At 33.9% G+C, this 21,808-nt stretch overlaps 1 protein-coding gene across 1 annotated transcript in view; it reads left to right on the top strand.

The window, feature by feature from the left end:
* Positions 1 to 21,808, top strand: part of CCDC178 (coiled-coil domain containing 178) — a 183,717-nt gene that overhangs the window by 113,285 nt on the left and 48,624 nt on the right. Inside the window, exon 19 of the mRNA XM_085221020.1 lies at positions 16,502 to 16,651. Coding sequence (XP_085077146.1) covers positions 16,502 to 16,651 — 150 coding nt within the window. The remainder of the gene's footprint in view (positions 1 to 16,501; positions 16,652 to 21,808) is intronic.

Below are 21,808 nucleotides of genomic sequence, written 5' to 3'. Positions count from 1 at the left end.
AACAAATAATGCAATACAAAGTATGTCAGGTTGAGGCCCCTCACAGGCGAAAAGAAATAGTATGTTGTATCTCACCTAAAACTCCGTCTGGATTAAATGCTTAGATCTAGCTTCAGCACTGTCACTCATGTCAATATACAGTCTCTTTCAGTCTAGTTCTCTCATTGAGGCAGTGGATGAGCATTTACATTCTGCAATCTATCTTCTCAATGATTTGATTAAGTTGGGATTTGATCCTGTTTAAAAAACAGGAGAATAATACTTGTTGCAGAGAGAAGTCTTAACATTGAAATATTCTAGTTATTGGTAATGCAGCAAAAATGTTGTAGTATAACTGGAAAATAAAATACAGGTAAATCCATACTTTCTCTTTCATTGCATGAAAGTCTTCTGCCATTATATTCCCTTACAGTTTTTAATAAGGGTAAGAAAGCCTTATTTCATGAAACATTCTAAAATAAGAGGTGAATGTAATCTTCACAGCTTTATTTTTTTTTTTTTGCATCCCATCATATACTGAATGCAGTTTCAATTTTTAAAAGGATTATGAAATCGTACAGGAACTGGTTACACTATTTGCGTATCTCTTTGAATGATTTGTTGCTAATGAGAGGACAGTTAAGCATTGTGTGAATCAGGAGCTATAGTAGGTTTCCTAAAATCTTGCAGATACGCAGGACAACTTCATGTCATCTTATCTATACTGAGAAGCTCAGGCTGTTTTTTGTAGGTTTATACTTGGCAATGAAATTGTCTGACTGTTGGGGGGGAGAGGGGACAACAAACCTAATGTACCACTCTTCATGCTATTCAAGAAAGTGCTACTCTTCTGTTTTGCAAGTGGTTTTTGATATTTGGTCTTCCAAAAACAGAGGGGCTTCTAGGAGGTAATGATATTTTTTTACTTGTAGTGGTGTTCTACAGGTATATGGCTCTTAGACATTTCTACTCTCAGTACTCCCTTTTCCTCTATGGTAGCTATTTTAGTCAGCTGTTAATGGAAAATAACTGGGGACGAAAAGCATGTGGGGGTTTTTGCGACACCATACTAAACAATGTATTTATTTAGAGATATCTTAATGATCCCCCAAGTGTATAGACTTTCAAAGACAATATACTCTGTGAACTCCAAATAGCTGTTGTTCTTTCCCTGAGGATGGGATTCATAAAGTGAACTGAAATGAACTCCAGGTTGCAGGGCAAAAACAATGGGTGTAATTTCAATACAATTTAATTTAAAATACTAGGCAGCATCAGAAAAGAATTTGAAGATAGAGAAGCTAAGGGTATCATCTTCATTAGGTAATGCAGACAGCACTAGAATAAATTATTGGGCTTTGAATGGCATGTAAGGAATAAGTCATTAAGCAGCTCCTGTTTCAGTTGTACTGAAAAGAATGAAAAAACAGGTTATAATTTCATTAGCATTTTTGTCATGTCATTTTTGATATGATATTCATATAAAATATAACACATTTTTCTTATGCATCTGCATAGTTGGATATGAGGTTCTATATGATAAATACATAGTATCTCATGTGTCTAACAGTGCTATCTGCAGATAAGTCATAATAATTTTAGTTCATCTCTTAGTTTTATAACACTTTTCTTTGGTTGTTTGTACTGTTATTTAAAGTATGTCAGAGTGCATTATATTTCAGATAAGGAGTGTTGGAAATTTTAACAGTTGTTCTGAATATGAAAAAATATAGGGTTCTGCCATGACAGAAGTCAAAGTTTTAATCTCATGCCCCAGCATTTCATGCTTATCAAGGGACTGTAGGATGGAGTAGCTTGTTGCCATTTCTATCACAAGAGCACAGACAGAGCGTACATCTGATTGCTGGAGGTTTTCCTATGATATTGGTTTGTTCACAGGTCTTCTGTTTACTTCTTCAGTAGCCTTGTTTTTAATGCTTTTAGCACTAATACTTTTAGTGCTGTGTTTACATACTTCGGGTCTCTTATCTGACACTTTTTAAAAATAGAATTTTGCCTTCACATCATTTATAAAGATCGGATTTAAAATGACTTAAAGCTATCCTTGAGGATCTGGATGAGAATCAGACAGAAGGCAGTACCCTGTCTTTTGTTCTTTCAAATACTACAGTCACAGGAGTCGGAAGAGAAAGTTGTCCTCAAGGGCTGATATGCTCATTCAGATTGCTGCATGGCTCAGAGAAAATCCCTCTGTGAACCCAGAAGGTCATCTGCCTTGCATGCACATTTACCAACAAACCTGAATTTGTATTTCAAGAATGTTTAAAGAATCTAGTGTCAGATTCCCTTTCTCTTACATTTTATAATGCTTGTCAGCCTCATCTTTCACATGTGCTGAATTTTGGCATCTTAGTGGCACATTATATTGTGTGCACTGTATTCTGTTTCAACTCTGGTTGTAAGGACCAGTCTGTGAGATGTCCAAAGATCATGTCTTTCTCTGGCATCAGCTGGTAGGTGGTCAACTATGGGAAACCTATTACTATATGGTTATTACAGGTAATGCACTGTATTGAGACCTCCTCTCTTACATGCCACGAGGATTTGACTGTTTGCTATTTATATATAGAATTTAAAAGAAATGCACTGTGGTCTTGAAAAGTTTTGTATTTTCATGATTAGCCTTTTCTCCAAGGGGGAGAACACGAGCACCTTCTGTACAAGGGGGCTACCAGGTGGGTTTACACATCAGTGAATATTATTGGGTTTGTGAACAGAACAAAGATGCATGGCTTATGCTTGCCCTGATCCTGTAAGAAATAGAAATAGTTTAAGCTATCCTAAACAAAGGAAGAGCTTTGGATAGCTGGAAATGCTGAGACTAACTTAACTATCTTGAGCTTGAACCCACAGGTAAAAGCATTCACATTTGGTACAGTGTGAATGCCTATCCCCATTTTTATTATAGTACTAAAAAACACTGCAGTAAAATCTTTTCCTTTGCTGTGTAGAGAAATGGTTCTTCCAAAACCAGCAATGTCTATCCCCTGCAGAAGTAGAATCACATGTGATATGTACCTTATGAAGAACAAATGGGTGAAAACTTCAGATCCTTTTGACTCTGCTGCCACTGATGTTCCTTCTAGTGTTGCAATTCTATGCTTTATTTTGTAGTAATTCCTGACTTTCACTTAGATCACAGTCAGTGTTTCTGTTTGTTTCCGTAGGTCAGACTTGTAGAACTATGAGTGTTTTCCACTTTGACATCTAGATAATTCTTTATAGTAGAAACACTAAATTCTTAAGATGGCATGCAAAATAATACATATTAATTGCTGATGCTAAGGTGGCCATCTTTGCGTGGAAAATATGAGCTGAAAATGAAATGTGTCAAGGTGTCTTGTGAAACAAGACAGCCTTTTGCTTTTACTAGAATCCAATCATCAGAGCTAAGCTGTATCAGTGCTTTGCTGAAAAGCACCTCTATTCTTCATTTATTTATTTATATTCTTATGAACCACTTTAGTAATACTGAGGAAGACGCAAAGTGAGTGCAGCATGAGATAGTGATTCTGTTTCCTGAACTCGGCTACTGCTCCTGTGATGACTGTGGACATGGAGTCTTACTGCTTGGAGCATTCATGTTGCAGATATGTACATCAAAGACAGAAAAAAAAAAAAAAAACTTCATCTTGATCACTGAAGTTATTCAGGTTTTGTAATCTACATATAAATTCTAATCCTTATCTCCCTCCTTTCCTATTTTTGAAAAACATTTGTTGTTATTATTGAGATTTGGTAGCTGAGGAGGAAATGGGCAAAATAAAGGGAGCCAAATAATGCCATTTATGTAATAACTGTACTGTCATAATATTGAGAGATCTTTTGCCATAAGGAACTGTACATTCATACGCAGACAAAGGTAAAAGCACTTTTAGAAGGTATTTCTGAAGAAGCTTTATTTGAGTGTAGCTTTGGTTCTGAGATTACTTGTAGAGCATACAGGTTTGTGCTTTTAGTTTAATATTTGTAAAGCTCAATTTTGGCTTATCCAAGACATAAGAATGTAGTTTATTCTTCATAGCCATACTTGTGGCCTCAGTTGTGTTGACTTCATTTGAGAGTACAAAAATGAACCAATTAGACTGCATTATTGCTTTTATGTAGAACAGCTACTGTACCATTGCGGTTGAAAATGACAATTCTGAAATGAATGTTGCTAGAAGACAAAACAACTGTGGAAAAGCAGGGACTTGGGTATCAGAAAAAATAGTTTGAAGCTAATGCTATTTCCTTATTCCATTTAACTACATCCCTAAGTCAAATGACAATTAGTTAGAAAACACTATTGATCATATATTTACAAAGTGTGTGTATATGTATGTGTGTGTATGTATATATATACATAAAAAAAATATATACTATACCTAGGAAAATAATAAATATATCCAATTATATAAATGGCTTCTGAACTGTTTGCAAAAATATATACATGAATGAAAATATGGACTGTTTGTATGCATATTACAGCTACTTGTTTAGAACATATTATATCCATGTTTCCTGTTATATACAAAAAATGCCAGACTTCACAAATCAATTGAGCTGGTAAGGTTTTGCAAAATTTTAACAACAAAAAATTGCTATACTCAATTTAAGAAACTTTCCACAATTGTCCTTGCTTGTTTATAGCAGTTAATATAAAAGTATTAGTCTGATTTGAAAAGTTACAAAGAATATATCTTTATTGGTGTGTGTGTGTGTGTGTGTGTGTGTGTGTGTGTGTGTGTGTGTGTGTGTGTGTGTGAGTATGTGAACTATTATTTTTCTTGAGGTTTTGCTGATTTTAAAATCAGTGTTCAATAAAGAACGCTCAATATTAATTCTCTCATTTCATGTAAATATTTTGCATGCAATGTGGCAATTAACATAAACATTGTTATAATTTCATTTTATACTGTTATTGCATTAGATTTTATGATACCATTTATGATTTGAAGTTTGGGCTCTCTGAGGCTTCATTTAAACTGTGATATATGCTAGACAGGACAGCCAGCCGAACTTGTAATCTTCTAGGCTTTAGCAGTTGTTTTCTCTTGTTGGAATTTAATGACTCCTCCAGCAAATGTCAGCCTTACGTGCTGTGGCGTGTCAAAAGAGTTTGGAAGATTTCTTGAAGTTTGACTGTGCTCTGCCTGAAATCTGGTGATACTGAGTGGGCAAATTCTCATGAATTTTGTCTACCATGGCACTGTATTGTGGGCAGTGTGTGTGCAGATACATTTTAGTGCATTGGGCTCCTTTTCACAGAATTATGAAATGGTTTGGGTTGGAAGGGACCTTTAAGATCGAGTTCCAACCCCCTGCTATAGGCAGTGATGCCTCCCTCTTGACCAGGTTTCTCAAAGCCCCATCCAGCCTGGCCTTGAATGCTTCCAGGGAGAGGGCATCCACAATCTCTCTGGGCAACCTGTTCCAGTGTCTCACCACCCTCACAGTAAAGGAATTTCTTTCTAATATCTAGTCTAAATCTTCCCTCTTCCAGTTTAAAACTATTTTTCCTCACCATCTTGCTACTTGCTCCTATAAAAATTTTCTCCCCAGCTTTTGTGTAGGTCCCCTTCAGGTACTGCTGCTATAAGGTCTTCTCGAAGCCTTCTCTTCTCCAGCTTAAGAGCCCCAGCTCTCTCAGCCTGTCCTCGTAAGGGAGGTCCTCCAGCCCTCTGACTATCTTTGTGGCCCTCCTCTGGACCTGCTCCAAATAGCTAGATGTCCTCCTTGTGTTGGAGACTCCAGGACTGGGCACAGCACTCCAAGTGGAGTCTCAAAAGCAGAGTAGAGGGAAAGAATGACGTCCTTCAACTTGCTGGTCATTCTTATCTTGTTGCAGCCCAAGATACAGTTGGCCTTGGCTGAAGGCACTCATTGCTGATTTATGTTGAATCTTTCATCTACCAATACCCCTAAATCTTTCCCGTCAGGGCTGCTGTCAAGCTATTTTCTGTATCCTTAGTTTGTTTCTAGAAATCAAATCCTCCGCAGCAGCCTTCAAGGCAGGCAGGACCTCCAGCATACAGCAACTTCGTTCATAACTTGTTGGCTGGTCATCAAAAAAGTAGAATCCATCTGATGTCTTGTTCTTTGGGTAAATGTTCATTAAATAAAACATAGTTTTGTCTAAAGGCACTCTATACTTCTTACTGCTTTTCTGTGATTGATCTGTGTGTATTGCCTGATTTCTGTTCTCTATAATTTAAAACCTACCTGTCTGTAGGTTTTAAACAGTTAAGTTCTCCATGATAAGGGAGATCTCAGGTTTCATCCTAAGGAGAACAAGTAAAAGAAAAAACTGGTAATCTCAGGGGATAAAAGGTTTCATAAGCAAGGAACTTGTGCCAAGGAGACTCTGTAGGGTAGAGTAATGATTTCTCAGGCTTCCACTCAGCAAGATTTTAATATGGTAGAGAGCCTGAGGCACAAACGTAATTGTACAGATAACCACAATATTGCACTGCTACAGAGCTGTGTCTGTACATGTTATAGCTACTTGCTTAGGACATATAATACTCATCATTCCTACGCTCTTATTGATCTGTTTTATCTACAATACAGACCTGTTCTAACCAGGTAACTGAACATTTGGTGTAACATTATGATTATATTCTATGCTTAATATTTAACTTCATTAATACTTTAGTGTACTGGATACTTCTGATGTTTTTATGAAGAAGTTGACAGTGTTTGTATGAAAACTAGTTACTTTGTGTCCATTAAAAATAGGTTTTGTTCAGTTTTTTATTGTACGTTTTGGTTTTGTTCAGTGAAAATACTCTAGCCTATGTTTCTGAAAACTTTAAGAAGTTTTATTCCAATTGGAGAAGAGAGGCATGAAGATGCATTCTCTCTTACATAAAAACCTGCTAAAAGTCAGATAAGAATTACAGGATTCTTTTCTGCTTGCTTTTGAAGTGAGTGAGGTTTTCTCAATTGAAGAAAAAATATTTATTTTCAGTAAACTTGGTATAAAGATTTCACTTAGAGCTTTAAAAAGCAGATTTAAATCTAATTGTATTAATTATCCAAATACTGCTTATAAAAATAGTCAAAGTAGATCAGTGTTCCATCAGCTGCTGGATTTCAGAATTCCATGAGAAACAATGATTAGCTGTGTATCCATATGGAAGGTCCAAGAGGAACTTCAAAAATAAAAATATAAAAGCTCAGCTTTTTAAGATGGATGTCCAGATACAGGTTTGTTTAAAAGAAACTTCAGCCAAGAAGACACTGGGTGTCAGTCATGTGCATCATCACTGTGGTGAAGTTCACTGAAGCCAAATTGGTTGCCAGTGGACCAAAGCAGGTGACTAACATTTGGCAAAATATGGATCTACAAACCCTCATTTTGAACATTCCTTTAGAACAAAATGTCAGTATTGATTGTCATCGAGGGAGGTTGAATTAGTAGTATTCATTTTTAAATGAATTACAAAAGATTCTGGTTGCAAAGGCTGAAAGGTGACTTTTAACTATGCAGTGTACTCTGAAATGTAAATAGTTGTATTTGCAAAGCCAGAATTGAGTGCTAATATTTCCATGATTAGCAGTAGGGCTTGTCAAAATGAAATACATTATTCTATTAAATCTACTACATTTTGCATATTTCATTTAATGAAGCAACAAAATATTTTTAGATTTCCAATGAGTTTAATCAAAAACTTGAATAATTATCTCAGGAATCTTTATTCGCATGTTTCTGCCACCTTACACATAAAATATCTGTATGGGAGATGTGTAGGTAACAGGTATTCTGTTCAGTATTACTGTTTATTGATACTTTGATACCTTTCTCTTTGTCTGTGCAATAGAAAGAGTGTTTGGTTTTTGTGCTAGTATCTGAATAAGGGCGTTTGGTATTTATTTTCTTCTGCTTTAATACAAAAATTGTAGTTTCTCTAATGACAAAAAGTATGTATCTAATTACCTTCTTGTGAGTAGTTAGCCTTTTCCTCTAGTGATGCAGAATAGTCCATCCCTAAGTATGTAAGAAAAAGGAGAACATTTATAAAGCTTTAACTGGTCATAATGATAGATAAATGGGTATTCCATGCAGTTCCATCTTTTCCAGAATATCACTGAAAGAGAAGCTCTTTCTTGTAATATGCTTTAAAAATATTGAAAGGTATATATAATCAAAGTGTGATGATTTAGAGGAAAAGTTAATTATGCATAATAAGCAAATAAGTTTGTGCTTAACAGTCTAAAACAATGTTGTGCAAAAACCAATAATGAAATCATAAACTCTCTTTTTAGAAAAAGCATATTGACTTCAGGTATGGAGGAGGATGTAAGATTGGAGGAATTCTTAATTCTTTGTAATTTCAAAATATTATTTATGCCGATATCGACTTATGTTTCATCATATTCATAGATGGATTTTATTTAAAACAAGTAGATTTTACTTTTCCTGAAATAAAATCTTTCTGCATGGAAGAATCTGTCACCAGGAGTCTAAATTCAGTCTTATAGTTTTAGGCTATATAATCCTGTCCCAATGAATAATTTTGTATTTTTTGTTTTCATATTATTTTCAATAAAACACAAATGTTGGTTTTGAAACAAAAATATTTTTAAAATAAATGTTTTTATCTCTTGTGATATAGAAATTTTGCTACCATCTGCATAGCTATCTAAAGGATTCACTTTTTAACTTTTCTGGTCTTTGAATGATGTTTTCTTCCATTAGCATTCAGAACCAGTCGATCAAATGAAATCCTCTTCAATCAATACTAGATAGTCTGACCTTATATACTACAATAATTGTTTCCAATTCACTTGTAATAAAATCTCTTAAAGGTACACTTTTGCTTTTTATGCTAACTATGGAAGATGTCTGCTCTTCATTTTTGTTTTACTGTCGTCATTCACATTGTCTACAACAGCAGTGTTACTTAGTTTATTTTGTGAGCTTTCACTTGTGTTCTGCTTGCTTTTATTACTTATTTTTCACTTCTGTGGCTGCACTAATTTGTTCCTGTGCCTTCTGAACCCCTACTACCTGAAGGCGTTATGCTTGTACTTCCAGTTCAGTGCTTTGATTCCAATGTCTTTCCATGATAGCAAGAAAGAAAAGAGCTTAAGTGGGATATCAAATTGGTGCCAGCAAATTGGTACTGAGACCTAACGTGGTCCCGGCATCAGGCATTGTGAAGATCCATCTCAATCAGTTCATTTTCTTTATCTTCTTAGAAGCTACCAATTCTTCAGTGTCCTTCTGAGCACACTTCTTGTTCCAGGAGATATTGAGGAGAATTTCCAAAAGACTGATCTCATATTTCAATATTCATATGTTCAAGGACATAGAAGACACAGCCTCCTGCGTGTCCCTTGAGTTTGCCCATACTTAAGGTTTACATGTCAAACGTGTATAAGCACTACCAAAATTCTAGTTTTGCAATGTGAAAACAGGAATTATCCTGTTGCTTTATGAAGATTTTGAATACTGCATCTGAACCTTTGTAATCATGATTGATCTTGAAATTGAAGTAGCTCTAAACAAAGCTTTCCCATTCTTAATTCTTTCAATATGAAAACTATATTTGTCTCTTATCCACAACAAATTTAATTATTGAAGAGCATTATTAGGATGAAATTCTATTCAGTAGAGCAGTGGCAAGTTTTTCAAATATGTGATGGGCATGAGAAAGATGTTAACGTTTTGTGTTCTAAATGACACCTTTTTCAAGATTTCTTTAAATATAGCTCCTGGTAGACCTGATGCAATAATTTATGGAGTTTCATTGAAAGTATTAGAAGAATTTAAGAAGAGTTAATTCCTGTCTTTGAAAGAAATTTGACTCCACAATGCAAATTTTTTTTCTCTGTAATCAGGGTTTCTTGATTGCAGATAGTGATAGGACTGAAAATACTTAATCAGCTGTGAGACCTGTTCAAATCTTAGGGTTCTTTCTCATGGTGTTTTAATCACACCTTGATTCTCCAAAGGTCTGTCAGTTGAAGTAGGTCATGATAACATAGACTGCGTGTATGTTTCTGATTCTATGCTTTACCATCAGGAAGAAGACACATTTGTGAGAAACAGCACAACTAGATTCTTTCTGAAAAATTGAAAAAAGGTTGGTTTGTTTAGTTTTTTTGCTATGTACCCTCCAGTATAATCTTTGCTTGGTTCAAGCGTCGTGATTTTTAAATTATGATTTATCCATTTCTCAATCTAAAATCAGTGCAAATAGTGACCTCCAGATTTAATTGTGGCTCTAGATTAGCCCTTACTATGAGGACCAATCTGCCCTATCCCAGCTAAGATCCCACAAAATATGTATCACAAAATAAATTTATTGAATTTCTATAGCTGTGAGAAGAACACTGGAGCAGAAAAAAAATCTTCATTTTATGTTGAATCATTGTGGAAGCAATTGATTCTGAACCAAGTTTTCAGAAAGTCTGTAGGGCAGAGCTCATCACTACCACAAACAAAAGAAAATATTTTTCCTTTGGTACTTAAATAGAAGAGGGGGGGGAAAAAAAAAGACGAGGATAATACTAGCTGTTTTTCTAATGCATTGACCTCTGGAGATCTATCCCTTTGCTTCATTTCCAGGGCACTGAAGAGGAAGCAGGACATACATAATTATTTCTAGTACTTCATTTTCTTGTTTTGTTTTTCTTTAGTGTTCCTCAGATATTCTGCACCGTTGTATCCAAAAATCTATGATTACATCAACATTAAATTATCTTATTCTCAGCTTATTTTATGACCGTGTTTAGTGTAACTGCTGTTTGGCCAGTGTACTTTGAGGTGTTTCAGAGTATTCCATACATAGAAAAGTCTGTATATGATAAAGAGACAAAAATGCTTTTCAGTTTGATTGCCTTTAAGAATTATGACCCAAAAGTGTTAAATTACTACTTGTTTTTGAAACACTTGTAGTATTAAAGCAGACATATCTGTGCATAAATTCACTAATTTTATTTTGTTTATATTATTAGTAGCTTGGTATTCACCTGTTTTTTTTTCTCCAAGAGCTTAATGCATTATTCCCATATTAATTCTCCACTCAAGTCCTTACAAGTATTAAACTTGTTTTTTTCAAAACTTGGAACTGCCATTTGAACTGCCATGTTATCAGTGAAAGGTTACCTGGTATCAATATTCTTTCTTTAGTTTCCAGGTAAGATAAACGCAATCCATCAGAAAACTTTTTACACCATACTCATTAGTGGAAGTGTAATTAATTTATTCCAAATGGTCTTTAACACATTATTCAAAAATATATTTCACTTTCCTGTCTATGTATGTATGTACTTCAGAGTTTAATTTTCTAAGATGCCATCCAAATGTTATAAAGCACAAATTGATACTGTGAATGTAAAAACAAACAAACAAAAAGTATTTCAGAAGAAATGTGTTTCAGCAACTCTGAGCAATGTGTGTTAGTTGTGTTTTGTATCAGATACAGTGGAAGACTAGCTTCAGAGACCATTAAAATATGTATTAGATCAATATATAATATCAACAGCATAAGTTCCCTGACTCATATTATAGTTTAAGCAGGCTCAGATGCTTGCAGTGTCCTTTAAAAGGATTGTAGTGCTAGAGATTTATGGAGTAGCTGCATGATCCTTGTTGCATAAATTGCCAACCATCAACATCAGTGGCAACATCAGTAGAAAATCCCAGGTATGGTGTGTGCATCAGTACTCAAATTAGTTTCTTAGTACCTTCTGTTGTAGTTTCTGTGACTTGTAGGACCCAAAGTACTTGCTAGTAACCATTAGTTGTAACAACATATCTCAGGCAGGGGGAAAAAGTGGTCCCACATCTTTTTTGCTTTCGAGTAACTTCCTTTTTCATAGCAGGGAGATTTGGCAGGTGTATTACACCTGTACTGCGCTGGCTGTAAGGCACTTGGAATTGCCATTCTCATTGTGCCCTGAGAAAAGGACATACATATGTAATAGATGCTACTGAAAAACACAGCTAACTCTACTGAAGAAGCTCTTTGGATTTAAAGGGATGGATGCACATGAACAACTAATTTTAAGTAATTTCTTTTTGCAATTCATATTCTGGGTTGTTGTTCAAAAAGGATACTTCCTGTATACAAAAGAAACAGTCATTCCTGTTTGGGGAAATCTTCAAAATATCAAATTTAGGTAGTATAACCAACAAATATAGATCCCTTAATAATTGGTTAATTGTGCTGATGCATCTGGTTGTCAAAATCAATTATTCTTATCTTTCAATAAAACACTGCTGTGAATGTTCACTATTGAAGTGAACATTCAAATTGATGATTGACTTTGTTAACTACAGGGATTTATATCATGTTTATTGGTATATCATTATGTGAACAAATTCATTGATCCTAAGGTTTCTCTCCACAATCCTTTACAAACTTCTGCCACAAAAATTGAGCAATAAAGTAATTCTTGGATCACTTGCAAAACAAAGTGATTTATACTGATGTATATAAAAAGATGGAAGACTAACATGAAATGCATCTTCTCTGTGCTGCAGACACCAAGTTGCAGTTTCCCTTACTTGTCTTTAATGTTCATTTTCACTTTTTTTTCTCTTTTTTCTTTTTTTCTCCTCTCAGTTGGACTAGGCTGGTAGTGATCTTTACTTGGAGCTTTTTGTTACAATAAATTCCGTATCTCCTGCAATACTGGACTGATAATTCATATTGCATGGCATTGCATTTCCATTCTTATTGTCCAGCTGAAATTCCATTATGCTAACTTTTTTTTTTTAAAGTCTGGGGAAACATTTGTCTCTCCTACTTTTTTCTTCCATGTATTCTATTGCCTTAGTGTGGATTTGTGTTATGGCAGACAGGAAATACACTTCCACTCTGTTCCACTGTATGTTCAGCCCACAAAAAAAGTGTTCCAGCTTCCTACTGTTCCAGAAAAATAGAAATTAAGTTCTTGAGTAAGAGGACATACTGAGGAAAAAAGCATATGTGTTGGATCAGGTAGGCATTTTATCTAACCCAGTATTCCACTTCTGATGCCACTTGCCCAGGTTGTCTATAGTGAGAGGGCAAGAATGCTGTAATCTCTTCTGAATATTTCCCCAACTTTAAGATATTCAGTTGCATTTTTTTTTCCAATTTTCTTATTTAATAAGCCACAGAGGATATTTTGTGTCCCTTTTTAATATCTAAGTTTTTGGTATTCACAAGACTCCACAAACCTTAGCAACGGAAAATGCAAAGAAATGCCTTCTTTCATTTGTTTCTGTTATGATATTTCCAGGTTTCATCTGGATTTATCTGTTTTTGAGACTCAAGTTTTATTTCATGTAAGAGCCTTCAGGAAATTCCTCTGAGTTATACTACTTATTCTCACTGAAGAAAGTAACTGCATTTAATGGAGAAACGTAGAAAATGTTTTTCTGTATTTCATACATCAGTTCCTGAATCCCCGAGGAGCTCAAATGTACCTGTTGGTGAAGACTAGCATATCATCAGTAGTATCTGATTTCAAATTTTGATGAAGAGGAAGAGAACAAAGAGGAGAATCTTAGGGCTTGTTACCAGTTAACAAATCTTCGAATTCGGAAGCTCAGCTAGCAGAGGTGCATCAAATGCAATGATTATCTACTTACACAGATATGTATCTATAGATATCTTACCAAATTGTCAATTTTGAGACTCATGTCCCTGTTTTGCTAGAATAGGACAAAAGTGTGGTCTATATTCTGACATATCAAATTTGCAGTTTGATCATTCCTCTCTCTCATAAAGATGGATTGCTCATAAATGTCTTTTTCATGTCAAAATGTCTGAATTGTTTTAAGTTATAAAAAAAAAAATCCGAAACAGTAGGACTTTACTAGTTCTGACTCAGGTGTATATTGAGGCAAATTACTGTATTGATGTTAATATTCTAGAAACAAGTTTTTCTGTGACTTCCCAATATTCCTTATATATGCAAAGATGTTGTCAACGTTGAAAACAGTACTTATTTTATGTACTGAATGTCAATATATTATATCTATTGGTCAATATATTGGTCATTGTATATTTGTTCATGAAAGTATCAGCTTGAAAAAAAGCTTTACCTCTACCCGAAGAGTAATAAGAGAGATAGTCAAACCCTCTTCACTAAATTCTAATTCTACATCTTTCCATTAATTATCTTGAGATTTCTGGAAGATGGCATAGCATTTTAGTATTTAATGACATGTAGAGTAATAGTTCTGTACGGAAGAATTTTCAGATTTGAATGCATAACCATGGCAATTTTCTAGAAGTTTTCAGAAAATATACATATTTTCTGAAAATATGTATAAATATAGATAGAAAAGTAAATATATCTTGATTAAGACATTGCATAATTTAAAAAAAAAAAAGTAAAATTGTTGTTAACAGGCAAGTTGTCTTGGGAACTCCCAGATTCAAAGCAGCTTTGCAGGATGGCTGTGAGTCTGTTCAGGCATGCGGCTATTTCCCTTGGATAGATTTGTCTTTAAAAAGTGAGACTCCGAATTACTCTCTGGGGAGTAGACTTAAAAAAATTTGAGGCTTCTTCAGCATTATGCACTGTGAACCCAGAAGAATTCGGACTTTATTAGTCCAGTAATTCAACAGATTAAAAACAAAAGCAAAAAAACACAACAAAAGAAAAAACAGTGAAGATATTAAAGCAAGGTTTGAATTTTATTGGAAGTCCTTAGTCTTCTTGGGTTCTGGGCAAAATTGTATCTAAAACATTGGTGATTTTTAGAATGGTCCCAGCTCATGACATAAACATGCACTTGTGTTGCCCTTCCAAATAGAGCTTGACTGGCTGCAATAGAGTCTGGCTCTTTTAGTATTCACGTATAAATAATGACTTGAACCTTCAGCCAGTGATCTGAGAAAATAAATCTAAACCTCTTTATGCTCAAAATATTTCTTTTCTGCCTCAGTGTATCTTTTGATTTGCAAAGTGTTCCATCAAAGGGAAGAAGAGTGTCAGGGAAGTGAAAAGAGTAACAGCTAAATACTACCAGAGTAATATTCTTCTACCAGAAATGCAACTACAATGGTTTGCGAACTCTTTTTTTGGATTTTGGCAATGCCATTACTGGATGGTTTCTGACTGTCAAGTCAGAGGGCTGCCATCGCTCCTGCTGGACAGAGAGGCTCCATTCAAGGAGCACCTTATGGTGGCATTGGTCCAACTGCTCTACCTCTTCTGATAGCTCTGCTTTTCAGCAGGGGTTTCCATAGCACATGCATTACAAATCATCCACTCATATAAACTCAACTCGTAAACATACTTTTCTAACTTGAGAAACTTTTAGACTAAACTTCTGCATTATAAGACTTTGAAATATTGCCTTAGATTAAGGCAACCATTCTTCATGTGGACATCTTGGTTTAATTAGATGGACCAGACTTGTACATAATTGTAAGCTGTCCTGTACTCCTCCACTTTATTATGTGCATCTGAATTTAACAGAAGTACCTCCCAAATACAACAGACAACAGCTTACATAAATTTAATAAGCGTTAAGATTGCCCATTGATCTTTCTTGTGCATCTCTCCTCTCTAATGGGTGGTATCATCTTCACTAGCTATCCTACTTTAAAAATATATTTTAGGGATATACATTTAAAGCATACCTCAAAAAATATTTTGAAAAGTGGAGATCAGGCATCCTATTTTGTACTTAGGAAGCTAGAAGAAATTTTCATTCATCTAACCACAGATAAGTCTAGTTGGGCTTCCCTCTCACAAAATGCATGTTTTTATGAAAAAAATAAAAACGAAAGCAGATTTCCTTGACATAAGTCAATTTTAAATTAAATCAGATTGCCTGTGTAACTTAGATAAAATACCTTAGAAAATTCTATAACTGTTGCAAAGTCATGAATTCTAATTACAGGAAATTCAGTTGAGATCAGTTTGAAAAACAATGGAAATTCGTCTGATTATGGAAGCACACTTACCAAACACTTCACCTGGTAGCGAACCATGATGGCTGATAATTAAATTAGACTTTAAAATCAAGTTAATCAAATTATGATTGGGAAACTTTAAAATTATTTATTAAAAAAAATAAGTGATTATTGCATTCTCTCCTTTTTTGTATAACATGGAAAAAGAGATTTAAACAGTAAAATGTGAAAAAAAATTAGTGCATCTTTTGGCAATTAAGACAAAATAATTTTTATACAGAAAGAGGACTTATGTAGTAAGGTAGAAGAGTATTTTTTCTAGTAGTTTCTATTGTAACTATTTTAAAACTTTATTTTGGTTTATTTTCCTGAGAAAATAATGGTTTTCTCAGGAAACCACTATTAATAGTATTAATTTATATATATATATACACTTATATATATATATAAAGTATTTTAGCAAAATTGTAAACACTGTGAAATCATTTGTAGATTTCTCATTGGTTTCACTGAAACCATAATCTTGTTATCTATATTTTAGAGATGTTCATGAGGGAATGAGTCAAAGGAACTGTGGAAGTGAACCATAATTTTATTTCTTAGAAGAGCATTTTGTAATGAGTTTAATAAATTACTTTTCTCTTTAGGCCAGTCTGGAGCAAATTATTAGAGAAAATCTGTTGCTAGCTCAGGAATATCAGATGTTTCAGAAATGCTACTTAAATTGTAAAGAAGATCTCACAGAACTCTACGACAGTAGAATCAAGGTGGAAGATTCACTTAGAGATCATCAGCAGGTAAAGTGCTATTTTCACTCATTTAATTAATGTATTTCCTATTTAAAATGCATTTGATCAATAATGCTAATGGAATATATGCTAGCAATATGTTACCTATCATGTGCATTTTTTTTTTTTTTTTTTTTTTACTTCTTGAGCATTTTTTGTATTTTCACTTCTTTGCTTGTTTTTTTTGTTTTTTTTTTTTTAACTTTGCAGAGCTATTATATAGGGTATAATTATTAATTATTCATTGCCATAGTTCTATTTGATTTATTTATTTTTTAACCTGGACTGTATTTATTTTTGTACAAAACTCTATTACCCAGCATAGTATCCAGTACCTTAACATTATGCATTTCTATCAAATAGTCTTTCAGGGGAATTGTGAGCTTTACAACAGCTATAATCAGACACTGCAAACATTTAATATAGAAACATTTATATGAAAATGAAAAAAACCTTAAAATCTAATTTGATGACTTCCATGATGGAGGTATACTGCTGAGGTATGTTCTCTTGAATAATTAGTTACATTTGAGTAGGGTTTCTTTTTGTTTAAATTTAACAGTGCTGTGGAACATAAATCGAGGTGTTGTAAAACCATTTTCAAAAACGTAAAGTTTTTTCTTTTTTTCTTTGCTTTGCATCTATAGATAGTTCTCAGAATATGAGCATCATCTATATCAGCGTTAACTATAATTAAATCAAAAATAGGTATGTTAACCAGATTATTGCTTGGTTGTCTTTCGTGTCTATATTTCTGAAAATTAGTACATGTGTAAGTAATCATGTACAAAAATTGTAGAGTAATGTCAACAGTTTCAGGTAAAAATGTTTATTAACTTTGGTTGTGTATGCAGGAATCAGGTCCTGTCAACATTAATATTTCGGTTCATTTTCTAAAAGTGCAGTGGAGAAGTTTTCAAATAAATAAATGAAATCTGAAATTCAAATTATTAGTAGTACTTTGCTTCTATTAGTCTCTCTTAGTCCCCTCTTATGTACTACACCTGTATCTTCAGCCATTACTCATTTCCCACAGAACACCTCAGTAAATCTCTAACTCTGAAAGCATACTCTGAATTTCAATTTGTTCCTTCCAAGGTATTCTTGTTAACTACACACCTTTCTATATTTCAAGAACAAAAATATGTTTAAGTCATACATTCCCAGAGATAAGAGTGTTTGGAGAACAAGTTGAAGATCAAAACATAAATAACTGAAGAAATTCTCTTCTATTTCTCCTCACTAAGCGAGTGCTAATTATGCTCCCTAAATATGATCTAAAGGCAAAGCTATGAGCACTGAGATGCTTCTTAGCATGAGTGGGTTATAGAAGGAATTGAAAGTATTTTTTCTGAATACGAAATTAAGGCATACTCACTATAATGCTTTCCAAAGAAAAATACATCTATGTTAGGTAATCTGGACCTTTAATTTCTTTGGATATAAGAATGCCTTCTGGATGTAATTGTTCTTGGTAATATTTGTGAAACAGATTTCCCACTCAGCAGTTTACCTCTTCTGGACATAGTGTGGGTGATATTATCATACATCTCGGTGAGGTAATATGGAAGCAAACAAAATTGCAAATGAGTTGGCATATATTATTGCTTTTTTCCTTCTCAATTTGAATACAATAAAATAAACATAGTAAAATATAGCAAAATTGCATTGCAATACCAACAGGATCTAGCTTCATCAGCTCTGCCACATAATCATTTATTTGGCTTTTTAAAATCTTGTTTATGAAGAAAATGGTTATGAGTATGTTACTATTCTATAGAAGCTTATAAGCAGCATTACAACATGTGTACCTAGTTTATGGTAGAAATTAGCGATGGGAATATTTAGGCTGACAGTCCTCAGTAGCATTTAGTAGCAATATATATACAAAGATGAGAAACTCTATTGAGAATATTAATTTGTGAATTACAGTGACAACTACTGTAGTTTCCTTTCTGACAACTTCACTACGTTAAGGGACTAACTAGTCCAACAATTAAAGCAAAACACATCTATCACTATCACAGAGTATTTAGCAGTTATGGCAAAAGGAAAGAAGGTGCTGACTACATACAGCACCTATAAAAAGGTGTTTTTTCTTCTTAGTTTTTTTTTTTTAAAGTGAATTACAACTGCAACGGAAAATCAATTCTGAGGGAGTATCACAGTAATGATTTTTCTAGGTGTTGCACTACATACCTGCATTACAGTGTGCAGACTTCAAGAAGCGCGTTCATCCATTCCTAAATCCTGAGGACATTCTTCTCTCAGTATCCTACATATATATTGTTACTCAAAATAAGAAGCTAGTTTTTATGAATACTGATACTAAAAGCGATCTACTAATATTAACTTGTTTGGCATATTTTAAATGGATGTAGTAACTGCTCTAACTAATTAAGTAGGTTTACTTTAGGATCCTAAGCAGCTGCTTTGTTCAGTCCCAGAAAAGGCTCTGTCTTGATAGATGGAATAAGGTCTTTGGTAACATGAAGTGTTTTATCATGATCTTGCAAACTTCTATGTACTAAGGAAGGCGCACCTATGAACAGGGAGGATACACATCACTGAATCGAGGAGCTATGCCCATGAAAAGTATAATACTCTCTTCTGCATAGTGAATGCAAAGGAATTCTATTGGAGAAGGAAAGGATTATTTTTTTAATACTGCTATACAGATGCAGTGGACAAGACAAGGTTTTCATATCCCACTGTTGTTTTCTAGATTTCTACCTATCATGCTATAAGAGATAATAGCCTGGTGGAAAACACATAGACAAGTTTCAACATCGCTGCAATTTCTGCTTTCTTCAATTTTGTGATTAAGTTGCTATGTAGCACTGGTTATATGCTTGTTTTTGCAGGGGTATAGTACACTTCTGCCTTTGTTTTCTTCACCCCATTATTATACTACAAATTCTTCAATTCTAACAAATTCTATGAGATTTTATGTTTTTGCTGGGCTTCTGAAATCAAAAAGCTAGGAGTATCAACATTCACTTGGAAGGGTTGAAGTTTCAAATGTTCTTTTTTGAATTTCTTCTGGAAATGTTAACAGGTTTGCATACTAGTGCTAGAAATACTTGTATGCATGATGACCAAAACTAGTTATTTACTATATCCTTGTTTTTATTCTAGGCAATCTTAGAATACCTATCCCAAGAATGAAATCTTTTACTTCCGTTGTATTTTGCTAATAAATTAGTGATTGTACTGTAGGCATCAGCGTTTGTTCTCTTGAAATTAGGGTTGATTTTAAAATATAGGGATATATCATTACATGATAACAAACTATTTATTTGAATCTGTTTAACAAAACTTTAAGAATTATTTTTGTTCATGTAATCAGCATTTAAAAATAATCTCCCTGAAAATTACTATTAGTTTAAGATTTAAGTAAAAATTCACTGTCATATTCAGGTTCTGTTCAAGAGGGTTGTATTATACAGAGGGTGTGGGAGAAAGGAGTCTATTGATTTCTTGCTTCCTTTTTTTTTACTTTCTGGATAAGTGACATATTATTGCAGTAAAACATATGTAGGGTCAATTCATTCTGAATAGTTATTAGAAACCATGATAACAAAAGTCATTACACTGCAGTTCAGTTTTGACAGTAAAATTTCTGCAACATTATCACAAATCCTCACGCATTAGTGCAATGATCCTTACTATAGTTTCATATTAGAATCAAAAGACTGCTGTAGCATGCTTGATACAAAAAGTCATGCAAGTCATGTGAAGTTCTTTTATGCCTTTATATAAACATTTTCATGTCTTTCTTATGTACATGTTTGGCTCTGAGCCCTCTTGGAAATTACTGCCTTTAGTATTTTGTTCAGCTGGGACACAGGTTTGTGGGTTTTTTAAAATGAAGTTCTCATTGTTTTGAATCACTAAATAGAATATAAAGTAAATCTAATGCATGTCAGTTTATGCAACTAAGTTCTGATTTTGTGGTTCCCATTCACTGACCTTAATGACAAAAAAACAAAAACAAACATTATTTGTAAACAAAAAAAACAATATCTGTCTTTAAACTGTGTTTTTGACTATTCGGTTCACTGTGGAGATCTTGGATTGTTTTATATCTTCACAAGACTAATAGTGAAAGCACCGATAATACTACAGCAAGAAAACAGACCTCCATACCTATTTCCTCACAAATCTTAAATGAAAAAGAAACCTATTAAGGATTCAGTGTGAAAGAAATGAAAATTATCATAAAAGAAATATCAGAATTTCTATTTCGTAAATGTTTAATCGGTTTTCACATCTGTTTTGATTAAGAATAGAAATCAGTGATGGAACTGATTTTTCTTTTCTTTTGCAGATGTAACAAGACTAAATAATAGCTGTTAAGCAAAAGTGTGTCATTTGCAGTTTTCCTGAGGTTTTTCTGACGTTAGGATTTTGACACCATGATAGAAGCTGTCAGAATAGACAGCTTCGTATAAAAACAGAAGGAAAAGATGTGTCTTCACTAAGCCTTTTATTATGCAAATTTGCTAAACTTTCATTGAGCTAATTATATTTAAACAATGTAAGCATCAAATTAATTATAATTAAATTTAAATCAATAACTCTGTAAGTTTAGATGACTCGATAACAAAATTCATACAGCAGGCAGTCAAATCATACTATTAGTTTGGCAGCAAAACAAAGTTGTTGAAATAATTTGAAGAAAGTCCATCTCCTTTCTGTACGTATCAGCCGTATCAATGGCTGGTCAGATTAGATTTGCATACTACAGAAGCAGTCAGGGAACAGGATGCCTGTAGAACTCAAATGTTAGTTCCAACAGAAAGTTCCAGAAGATGTCATTATAGGAGGTGAAATCTCTTTATTTTGCCGTAAAAAATTATACAGAAATTTGATAATTCCTTTAGGTATTTGTTTTAGAACTTGGGTGTTCCTTAATGCCTCTGGAGAAAAGATTAGAAAACCTTTTTCCAAATAATGGTTTTTTAATTAAAGACAGAGCTTTTCTTTTTTCCCCCACATCTGTATGCCTGTTCTAGACTCCATTTGGCACAGAGTAAACAGAAGACAAATTGTGCTAGCATCTCTACCAAAGTAGAAATGGACATTTTTAGCACTCCTTGAACTTGACAGTTCTTTCTAACACATAGATACCTATTAATGTGCCTATATGAATAATGTGCAGAA

The sequence above is a fragment of the Meleagris gallopavo genome, chromosome 3, assembly GCF_905368555.1.
Source record: "Meleagris gallopavo chromosome 3, MGAL_WU_HG_1.1, whole genome shotgun sequence".
Classification (NCBI taxonomy): domain Eukaryota; kingdom Metazoa; phylum Chordata; class Aves; order Galliformes; family Phasianidae; genus Meleagris; species Meleagris gallopavo.
Note: the sequence above shows the minus strand (reverse complement) of the source record. Positions and strands in the feature narration are given on the sequence as shown.